At 40.0% G+C, this 11,927-nt stretch overlaps 1 protein-coding gene across 1 annotated transcript; it reads right to left on the minus strand.

Annotated features, from left to right (window-relative positions):
* Positions 1 to 2,885: 2,885 nt before the first annotated feature.
* Positions 2,886 to 11,634, minus strand: asb6 (ankyrin repeat and SOCS box containing 6). Its single transcript, XM_032579163.1, has 7 exons — positions 11,497 to 11,634; positions 11,080 to 11,211; positions 10,706 to 10,878; positions 9,246 to 9,352; positions 9,052 to 9,160; positions 8,882 to 8,968; positions 2,886 to 4,016 (listed from the first exon to the last, which is right to left on the minus strand). The coding sequence occupies exons 2-7, from the start codon at positions 11,187 to 11,189 to the stop codon at positions 3,295 to 3,297; spliced, it is 1,308 nt and encodes a 435-aa protein (XP_032435054.1). The 5' UTR covers positions 11,190 to 11,211; positions 11,497 to 11,634; the 3' UTR covers positions 2,886 to 3,294.
* Positions 11,635 to 11,927: the final 293 nt, after the last annotated feature.

An 11,927-nucleotide genomic window follows, 5' to 3' on the forward strand; every position in this document is an offset into this window, starting at 1 on the left:
AATGAAGACCTAAACTAAAATTCTAGCAGCAGTCTGGTAGATGCTGTGATTTTCTTTCTGGTTCTGACCAGCAGGATAATCTGTTTTGCAGTGGCATGTTGCAGCACTCCCTTTTCTCTAACTGTGCCGCCAAAATATTTTAGTGAAAGATGGCAAAGGTGAATAAAAGCTGCTGAAAGTCTCAATCTTGCCAGTACAATCAGTCTGCATTTGAGTTGTTTCACTCCAACACAGCAGTCTAGCTGTCAAACTGTTAGTCCAAACACCCAATCCGTCACGGCTTTTGAACTCTAAAAGTCTGTTTAAGTTAATTTTTCGCAAAAGCGTGCTGTTTAGACTTTAAATATCACTCCAAATCATTTCCAGACATGCGGTTAGCAGGAGGGAAATTAAGATTCTGATAAAATCTGTTATTCATCTGGCTCAGACACTGGGAGAAAAAGAAGTTGCTTCTACGGTCGATCATCTTGAGTAAGCAAGTAGAACAGGCGTTTGCACAGAGCGGGACATATTTTTTTACTGTAAACAACAAATTTTCTTACTTGAGAAACTTTATACTCAGAACCAACACCTGCTCCAGCCGGAGTGGCTGGTGATTGTCAGTTTTCAATTATCACTATAGCATGAACTATCTTATTCCCTCAACTTTAGGTTATTTCTTCCTTCCTTACCATGGGGTTCAAATGTTTTATAATAGCGACAAAAACATTGTTTTGAATGTAACAAAACAAAAGTCTGCCGTCTTCGCTTTGAAAACATCACCCACTTTTCATGAGCACCAGGACTTTCGGGGAGATCAATCCTTTCTGTAACCAATTGTCAGTGGCACATCCATTCCAAAATTTGACATAAGAAGTTTGAGTAAATATTACAACTGTTTAATTTATGCATACAAATCAACATAACCTTTATTGAATATGAATTTTGTATTTATTTCCAAAAAAATCCATACAAATTCACTTTCATTTCAAGAAATATTTTCATATGTTCAAAAACTTAGCAACCTCTTTTAAGACCGGTGGAGATGGGCACCGACTGCAAACGACACGACGGATGGAGTAAATATGCCCAGCCTGTATGTGGTAATGTAATGCAGTCCCTGAAATATACCAAAATCAAAGAAGCTTTCTGTTAAGTCTGAGGTCCTACGAGTCGAGGGTTAGTTTAGAGGTGGTACCGTGACATTGCTTTTGAACAGTTGTGTATTGGTTTGCTACATGAAAATCCAAATCCAAAAAAATCCAAAATATCTCAGACCGATATGGACTTAGATTCTTTCAAAACATCTGTTCATTTAAAAAAAAAAGGAAAAAGATTTGGGCCACCCAGAACCTAAGGGCCCTGGGCTACAACCCCGCTAAGCCCTTCCTGAAGTCCGACTTAGGGTGGAGCCTTTCTTTTTTTAGAGAGGCGTAGCAGTTAAGGCCCGTTTGCTCCTCAAGAAAGTGTTGTTGAATTTCTTAACCTCTTCTGAGCTGATTGTGACTCATCTGTTTCATAATGAAACATTGTGAATGATAAGGATTTATAATGATTATCACTCAACTATAAAAACAAATAGTTGTTTTTATTTTCCTTCAGCAATTTTACATTGCTCAAAAGCTTTGTATTTCAACCTTTCTGGTTGACACTTAGCTATTATTACAATCTTATATTAAAACCATTGTTAAACTACTTTGGACAAATTAACCAGGTATGGTACAAAATACTAAACAAATTACAAGCCCACAGAGACCCTTGGTATATAACGGTAAGAGAAAAGGCTATCAGAGAATAAGCAGGTGTGCTGGGAAAGACCCACGGGCTTCGGGGAGAGGATAGATCAATAACTAATTTCAGTACAGAGCTTCACTCGCACTGTTTTTCCAATAAACGTTGGATGGAGAGTTACTGGCTTAGCCCTCCCCCCACTATCTCTGTTCCATCACCTTCCACCAGCAGGGATTGGAGACCGTGGAAGAGGCTTGTTTCTGTCACTGCTGTGCACATCTGCGTGGTCAGGATTCTGCTCCCGCAACTAATGTATGGTGTACATCTAAACCAATGGTGCTTTCTTTCATATGTCCTCTATGAGCGCACTCTCTCAACCGTTCCACGCATCCTGTCCATGTATCTCTAATGGGGTTTTTTTTCTCTCTCTCTCTTCTTCCTCCTTCAACCGCCTCCCATCTTCCCTCCCTCCCTCCCTGGTCCGACCAGGGCCAGCGTTGAGGTTTTGTCAAGAGCATGCAGGCAGATTCAGACGGACAGGAGAGTGAAGCGTGTGTCATGCAGCTCTCTGCTGCTGCTGCTGAGGCTCTTCTCCTCAGAGGCTGTGACCTAGATAACCAAGAGGAGCTGGAGCGCCTGCAAGCCTTGGAGCCACTCCAGCTTCAGCAATGTCAGGAAGGGGTTAGTTGTATAACACACAATGTCCTATTTAGTTTAGTCGGCACACGTACACTTATACATGAACACATGTGTATCCTATGGTCCTTCCTATACCGTCGTAGTGCAGATTTATTTATTTTATTTTTTATGCGTTTCTCTTCTCAAGCTGAGTGTGAGGGAAAGAAGAGGATTCATCTGTATTTAATCAGAAACATTAGGAATGCTTGGTAAAGCTTTCTACTTCAGCAGCCACATTATGTCAAAGCTACAAAAGGCAGACTCTTCCTGCTGTGCTGCTGCCTTTAACTCGCGCCGCTTTATTTAGCAGCTATTCTGAGGTTTGGTGTATGAGCACAACCATGTGGTACATACATGGCATTAATTATTCCCCTTGTGCAGGTAGCCTGCGAGTGCAGCACTCCTATCCGGCGCTATACTGCCACCTACTGGACAACTAGAGGCCGGAGCAGTTTTTACAGAATGCAAAGAAGTGTAAAAACAAGCCAATAGAAAAGTGTTGATCACATTTTTTTTTTATTCCAATATAATATGGAAAAACGTACATAAATGACACAACACAGCATCACCACAAAAAGGCCATAAGATATAGATGGATTCTACTCAAATGGAACAAGTTTAACAGACAAAGAAAAAAAAAAATCTTAGATCATTGCGTGTACTGCTGTGATTCAACACTGCCTTCACATGGTTTCATTTTGTACTGCAGCATTTTTAATTATTTACATTTAGCTGTACAAACAAAAAAAGGTTGTAAAAATATTAGTATTTCAAAGTAAAAAAAAAAGGGGGGCAGGGGAAAAGAAAAAATAATTTAGAACAAAAAAGGCATTAAGGTTTTGTCACCTTTTGTTTAATTTGCAAACAGCTAAATTTACAATTTCATTTCAGGGTAATTAGTTTCTATTAACCCTGAGTGTGTTGGGGTTTGAAGCAGGCCCAGCCAGCCTTTGGGGTGTAGGTGAGCTCCGGAAGCAGAAACTCTTTCAGTCTGTCTGGTAAAGGCAATGCTTTTACTCTGTCCACCAGTGGCCAGGGCTGTAGGAAGCTCCTTATAAATGCCCTACAAAGGCAACGTAGAGGCGGGGGGCTTCCTTCACGCTCCACTACGCGATTGTGTAGGCCTATTAGAGCCTGAGCGTACGGGTGAGAGTCCAGGTTGGCCACAGGGAGCTCCACCTTCGAAGGCAGATTCAGCGTTGGGACATTTACCCTCGCCAAGTCCAGCAACATCTCCGCTTGCTCCAAGAGCTCAGCGGCGTGACTCTGATCAGTGCAGCGCAGCAGGGCGGTTTGAAGCCTCTGGAAGAGGAGGCTGTAACCCGACCAACAGGAGGAACTGTGGTGGGAGCAGACCAGAGAGGCTCCGCTCTGGATCAGGAGCACGGCCAGAGGAAAGAGCAAGTCGAAGTGCTCCAGGCTCGTCTGCATCAGCGAGGAATCGCCGTCCTCGTTCATGCAGCAGCTGGGGTCCACGCCGTGGGACAGTAGGAGCTGCGTGGCTTTGAGGCAGAATTTACCGATCTCAGCGGCATCCTCCGCGCTGGCGTCCAGAGCCTCCGTCACCAGGAACACCAAGGACGACTCCACCGTTTCGCCGTCTACAGTGGCAGCGTTGACGTCGGCCCCTTGAGACGAGGGATACAGCAACAACAAACAGATAAAAATACATAAACCCCGAACGTATTCTTACATTTTATTTCGGTTTGTCACGTGAAAGAGCAATAAAACCTCATCGCATTTTATTGCTCTTTCACGTGACAAACCGAAATAAAATAAATCACAACTCTGAAGTGAACTTCCAGATTTCATGCAACACTAAAAAAAAAACCCTTAAGAGTGGTGTGCATCGGCAATCAGCCCTCTTGAGCCTATACTTTGGAGAACCACTGATTGCTGCATACTATATATAGCTAAGTGTTTTGGAGCATGTCTCTACAGGATCAGAATTTTTTTGCACATAGCTCACGCTCAGACTGAATGGTTATCATCTCCGATCATTAATTTGTAATTTTTTCAGGTTACATTTTAGTAAAAAAATAAATAAGTAAAACCCATAAGTCTGTTCTGCTCTATTTTAGAGTTATGCTCTAACATGAGGTTGCAATGTAACAAAATAAAAAAAAGTTCACACTGCATGACTAAAAAGAGTTAGATAAAACAAATTAGAGTAATTATTTCTTGTATTAACTTATTGTTTTCTTGAGCTGTTTGGAGGAAATAACACAAACCTCTGCTAATACCGATAATCAGTTAGGTTCATGCATTTCTCGGCTACATAGGATTCATTTCAGACAAAGTTCCTAAAGGTGGATTAAGTTGTTTTCAGCAAACATTTCTTAACACCAGCATGGTTTTTATAAGACAGTGAAATATATCTCATATTGTTACATTACTTTCTTCTGATTTCGGATAAACGGAGTTCAAACACAAAATATGAAAAAATTACAACAGAGATTAAACAAACTCTTAATAGGAAATATCTGAAACTTACTTGGATGAGCTGCCGTAGCCTAAACTGAACCCAAACCTTCCTCCTGATCCTCAAGGATTTAAAGAGGCTGCCGGCTTGTGAATAATCAGGGGAGACAGCTGCAGAAGCAATTGTTTTTTTCTCCTTTCTTTTTTTTTTTTTTAGCTTTTGTAACGCTGCCTCAGACGACCCCTGATGGCGGTTTTAATTTTCTTCTGGAGGCTGAACAATCATCGCGGAGACTTGTGCTCCCCCTCAGCCGTTGTGCGGTGGAGTCAAAGAATTTCTCCCAGGAAAATGATTACAAGTTTGTTCTGCAAGATTCTCAGAACTCTGAAACTACTTTGCGAGATTGTATTTTGACCCATTTTGTACAACCGACTGTGGGAGTTTTGCTCTAGATAATAAAAGACGTGCGTCTCTGCCTCGTGCCTGCAGGAGTGTTATTGATCAGAACTTGAACTGTTTCAGTAACAACCAAGTTGGAGAGAATGTTCTACAACAGGTAGATTGTTGTTGAAGCTGTGCTGTCATGCTGGTTGTATAAGGGTTCTGAACAGCTTTAACGTTTAATCACTATTTTGTGGTCTTCATTGGTACTGTGACTAAGTCCTACCTGACTCACCATTCTGCACATTCAGGATGCTGAAGCATCAGTTGTTCTTGACAGCCAAAAATGGACGATTTTCCTAATATTTATCATTTTTGTAAACAATGTCTTATTATAATTTCGATTTATTATGGAAACAATAAATTCCAATTAATGATGTTTTAAAACCTCAAATCTGGCTGTAAAGTCAAAATTGTTATTTTTACTGTTTACTCCCCTGTTTGTTCCATAAAAGCATCAATAAATATCAATAACAGTTACAGTGTTCAGTTCATGTCCGTTTGTCCAGAAGAAGCCTATTTAAAAGTGGGTATGTACTTTTTTAAGAGAAGTGTTTGTGGTCACAGAAAAGATCGTCGCTTTTATTGTTAGCAAAATATTTATATATATTTTTGTTTATATCGCCCATCTCTATCGCTGGATATTTTTTCCCCACAAGAGTTTCTGAAGGACAGCCTAGTGTTTCTAAAAATATAATGTTACTTGTACGGAACCTTTCTGCTGTGGTGCTGGGTTAATGTTAGCATGTTTACATTTTGTTAGAAATGGAATTGTTGATAATTTGGCTTGTAAACAGAGATGGTTTTTCTCCTGCTCGGCTTTTAATGGCACAAAAATAGATGACCATTGATTTAGCTGCTTTCTGTGCAGCTTTACCCAACACCAGTAGGTAAGAGATGCGGCAATCTATGAGGGGCCGTTTAGGACAAAATTTACGTTTTGTCTCTCACACACTACCAAAAACTCTCGCATACTCCAAAAAAGTAGCCACGCACACTCCAAAAAATTACGCTTTGTCTCTCACACACTACCAAAAACTCTCGCATACTCCAAAAAAATAGCCTCGCACACTCCAAAAAATTACGTTTTGTCCCTCACACACTACCAAAAACTCACGCATACTCCAAAAAAATAGCCTCGCATACTCAAAAAAATTACGTTTTGTCTCTCACACACTACCAAAAACTCTCGCATACTCAAAAAAATTACATTTTGTCTCTCACACACTACCAAAAACTCACGCATACTCAAAAAAATAGCCACGCACACTCAAAAATTACTCACGCACATTCAAAAAATACTCAAATTGCGTATACACACACTACTAAAATGTCACACACACACACACAAACGTTAACTTTCTCGCTCACATACACTACTATCAGCTCGCTCACATACACTGTACTAACAGCTCGCACATTCACAAACGTTAACTTTCTCGCTCACATACACACAAACGTTAACTTTCTCGCTCACATACACTGCTAACAGCTCGCACACACACAGACGTTTATCTCTCACATACACAAGACTAAAGTTGAACACACACACAGTACTAAGACTCGTTTTATGTATGTGTGAGAGCGACACTCTTTATGAATGTGTGAGAGCGACACTCTTTATGAATGTGTGAGAGCGAGACTCTTTTTGAATGTGTGAGAGCGACACTCTTTTTGAATGTGTGAGAGTTGTCACGGAAGAGGCGGGGCATAATTTTTGGATCAAACTGCGCATGCGTAGATCCTAAACTATAAGTTTCGATTGTTGACTCACTGTATGTTCTATTACTTAGTATATTTGTGCTTTTAAATATATATAGAACGTTTAACTTTCTTGTAGATTAAATGTGCTATAGAAATAAATGAATCTGATTGATTGATTAAAAATAGCAAAATTGCTGTAGTACAATCTGTCCACTGGGTGCCAGATTGTAGCACTGCGGGCAGTCGTTGAATCGTTTAATGCGCCTGTCAAAGTGCTGGTTGCCTCCGGAGAAGATAGAATGGTGTTTAAAATGGCAGCTGCCTGACCAATTCTCTCTCGTTTCGAATTAGAGTTAGCCATGTTCGGTATAGCAAACTCTTTCTTCTTCGGCACTAGTTGGCGCCGGTTAATAATTCCTGTAATACTGGCACCCAGTGGACAGATTGTACTACAGCAATTTTGCTATTTTTAATCAATCAATCAGATTCATTTATTTCTATAGCACATTTAATCTACAAGAAAGTTAAACGTTCTATATATATTTAAAAGCACAAATATACTAAGTAATAGAACATACAGTGAGTCAACAATCGAAACTTATAGTTTAGGATCTACGCATGCGCAGTTTGATCCAAAAATTATGCCCCGCCTCTTCCGTGACAACTCTCACACATTCAAAAAGAGTGTCGCTCTCACACATTCAAAAAGAGTGTCGCTCTCACACATACATAAAACGAGTCTTAGTACTGTGTGTGTGTTCAACTTTAGTCTTGTGTATGTGAGAGATAAACGTCTGTGTGTGTGCGAGCTGTTAGCAGTGTATGTGAGCGAGAAAGTTAACGTTTGTGTGTATGTGCGCGAGCTGGTAGTAGTGTATGTGAGCGAGAAAGTTAACGTTTGTGAATGTGCGAGCTGTTAGTACAGTGTATGTGAGCGAGAAAGTTAACGTTTGTGTGTGTGTGTGTGACATTTTAGTAGTGTGTGTATACGCAATTTGAGTATTTTTTGAATGTGCGTGAGTAATTTTTGAGTGTGCGTGGCTATTTTTTTGAGTATGCGAGAGTTTTTGGTAGTGTGTGAGAGACAAAATGTAATTTTTTTGAGTATGCGAGAGTTTTTGGTAGTGTGTGAGAGACAAAACGTAATTTTTTTGAGTATGCGAGAGTTTTTGGTAGTGTGTGAGAGACAAAATGTAATTTTTTTGAGTATGCGAGAGTTTTTGGTAGTGTGTGAGGGACAAAACGTAATTTTTTTGAGTATGCGAGGCTATTTTTTTGGAGTATGCGTGAGTTTTTGGTAGTGTGTGAGGGACAAAACGTAATTTTTTGGAGTGTGCGAGGCTATTTTTTTGGAGTATGCGAGAGTTTTTGGTAGTGTGTGAGAGACAAAACGTAATTTTTTGGAGTGTGCGTGGCTACTTTTTTGGAGTATGCGAGAGTTTTTGGTAGTGTGTGAGAGACAAAACGTAATTTTTTGGAGTGTGTGTGGCTACTTTTTTGGAGTATGCGAGACTTTTTGGTAGTGTGTGAGAGACAAAACGTAAATTTTGTCCTAAACGGCCCCTCATAGCAATCACTCCATCACTCTTTACACCATTATAAAAGGGATAAACCAAAACCACCTAAGTTGTTAGGGAAATCCAAAACAATATGGATGGTTTCGTGAACAGTTTTGTGCACAAACACAAGTGGCACTTTTTATGTGCATAAAATAACAGGCAGCAGACAAACATCAGAGGCTGAGTTCCTTTAAGGGCTCTGATCATTTAAAGAAAGCCTTGATCAAAACCCACATCCAATGCTTTGATCAGATTAGATTAAGTTAATTACGCTTGTAGCATTTGAAGTTTGAGTTAACACTTGACCAACCAAAGAGAGAACAGACAAACACGGAGAAGCTGGAAACCATTTAAGAGTCAGCCGTACCTCTCTCCAGTAAAAGCCGGATGTTCTCTGTGTTGTGCACAGTCAGTCCATCGCTGCTTGCTAATGCGTGGAGCAAAGGTGTTTTCCCTTTAATAAAAAAGACCAAAGCAATAACACTTTAGAGTAAATAGATGTATGAGCTGATGTGCTTCAGCAAGAAAGCAACATACCATGTTTGTCCCTTGAATTTACATCTGCACCAAGGTCCAGCAATGTGATCAGGCAAGGCAGTCTCTCTGACTCTTCACTCGCAAGGTCCAAGGGACTGCTCTCGTGGATCTGCAGATGTGTAGTAGATGCTTTATTCACCATGATACAGATTCAGGAAGGCGATAAATTGGGAGAAAGCAAGACAGAAACTCACCCTGTCCCTCTTTTCAATGTCCGCTCCATGTCCAACCAGCAGCCTCACCATGTCTGGCCTGTTCCTTAAAACGGCTATATGTAGAGGATTGTAGTATGACACAGGGTCTAGACAGAGGAAAAAACATAATAATCTTCAAAGTGATTTTTTAATCTAATAGACAGTTTATATATTTGCACACACAAAAAAAGCGGACAAATAACTAAATGTACATTTTATCTTTGCTTTGCTTCTCTGAACGCTTGTGGCTTTAGTATGAATGGAATTAAGAGGAAAAACTAGAAAACAGGGAATCTGGAGCACTTTGCTCCAGATGCTTTGTCAGAACATTTGTCAGTGCCAACTCACAGGAGAGAGGTATTCAGGAGAAGCGAGAGATGAATAAAGGAGCCTCTGCATGGATCCACTAATTATGTCCCACAGGACACGCATGTCTTAAACCACAAGAGGTCACTACAGCAAAGTTTAAGCTGCAGCCTGGTTGTGTAGCAACATAGAAAGAATCTGTTGCTGCACAGGGAAGTCTGTGGTATGTCTTGCTTCCTGTATGGGTAATGTGTACGGCTATTTGGATAAGCAAAGATCATCAGAAAGGTCCTCTCAAGCTTCATCTAGTGATGAAGCTACAGAATAGAGCTTTGCATACAGAAAAATGATTCATAAAAAGTTTTTACCTTCAGGTTCAATGGTGTCTATGGAAAAATCCATTGATTTCTATGAGTAGCTGATTGAGCTCTGTATCCAAATAATCATTATATTGGTATAGAAGTGTAAATAAAGCCCCTGTGAAGGCATAAGCAGTCAATATCTGAAAACTTTTGGTGCAAAGAGATACTGAGGGGCTTGGCCAAGTGAGGGGATGAGCATAGGAAAATAAGCAGGGCTGTAGTCAAGATCAGGGAAAGCACGGTTGCTAACTTAACAATTTTTTTCCTTCAAAAAAACCAAGTAGTGCACCACCCCAAAAAAGCCAGCCTCATTAGTCCAGCGCTGAACAAAGTTTTTTTTTTTTTTTAACTGTGATTGTTCTTATTTAAAGAGAATTGGAGAGATGCCGAAGTGTTGTTGTTTATTTTTTCCTTTCTTTTCCTGTAAATGGGACAGAAAAGATCACAAAGCAACTTTTGTTTCCAAATCATCACTCAGGTTGAGCTGGAGTGATGAAGGAGGGTAGAACTAAACTTTGCAAGTATTTCTAATACCTTTTTTCTTATTTGTGTGCAAAACGTTAATGATAATTAACCAAAAACTTCACAAATTTGTCCGAATGCAGTTTGTGATTCCATTTTTGAGGGGTCCAAAAATATGGGAGCAAAAAAAAAAAACATAAGTCTACCCCTCCACTATTAAATACAAGGCAGTAGTTGCTGACTTTGCTCCACTGTTCATTAATTTGTCAGAGTTGCACAAAACTCATGGAAATAAATGTGGCATCTGTGAAACAACCTATGAATGCTCACCTTCAAAATTTATATCGGCTCCATATCGTAGGAGGATCTTGGCTGCATACACCAGTCCCCTCTCTGCCACTTTAAACAGGGCGTAGCTGATGCCTTCCAGGAACACCTCAGACTGGGACTCTTGCTGCAGCAGCTCCACCAAAGAGCTACACCGACTGGACTCTTCCTCTGGACTTTTCACAATAAAGAAGAAACAAGACATGTTTAAAAATAATAATGGTAAACACCACTCTAATGAGTTACTTTTTCAATGTAAAAAATTTCAATAAGGAGATTCTGTTTTATTTTCAAATAGACAGTTTGCTAAAAGCAGAAACAGCTAATCTTGAAACTGAGTCATCCTTTACATTAAGTTTTTTTTTCCCCCGCTTTACCTGTTTTCATTATTCCTCTCTTCTTCTTCTACCCCAACCACACGCATAACAGCGTTAACAAGCGGCTGATACTCATAGATGATCCGTCGGAACCCATGGAGGAAAGGCATGGCTCCTCCACCGTTTACACCTCTACGTGCCAGAGACAGAAAGCGTCCACAATAAGTGGAAACTGGCTTAAAATGTGTTCAAAAAGCAGGTAAATTAATATTTTCCAAAGAAAAGACTTAAGGCAAATGTGTGTGCTGTCAAAAACAATCGTTAGCTTCATGTCAACGCGAGTTGGAGATCGTTAGCACTATCATTTAGCTGTCTTATACACGGCTAAAACTACAGCTAGCATTAGCATTCGAGCCAGAAATCCTGGCTAAACTTATTTACATGCTAACTTTATTCATAGAAAGTATTCTGCATTACCTAAAGCAAAAGAAGTTGATGCAATATCCCACTGAGCGCTGAACTAATGGCACCAGTTGTTTAATTTTCAAAACAGGAAGCTTCCCACACGCCCCAAACAGTCCCACCTTGATTTAGTCCCCATTTACCACGAGACTGCCCAAGGTTCCGCCGTCATTAATACTAAAAGAGGCTAAAAAATGAAACGCATGTGAACAGGTGAGAATATATTTATGTTGTTTTATATCTGTCCCCAATAGACTATTTCCTGTTTTATTTAAAAGAAAAGTAAAAAAAAACAAAACATTTTGGTCAGTAATAGTTTGTCACCTAACCACAAGCCGTGCACTCAATGCTTTGTGGTTTACCTGCAGAGACGACCATCGAGCTACTGTAGTGTTGAGGTATAGGGGGAAAAAAGTAAAATACTGTAGATTAAATTCACTGTCAAT

Source organism: Xiphophorus hellerii, chromosome 12 (assembly GCF_003331165.1).
Source record: "Xiphophorus hellerii strain 12219 chromosome 12, Xiphophorus_hellerii-4.1, whole genome shotgun sequence".
NCBI classification, from domain to species: Eukaryota; Metazoa; Chordata; class Actinopteri; order Cyprinodontiformes; family Poeciliidae; genus Xiphophorus; species Xiphophorus hellerii.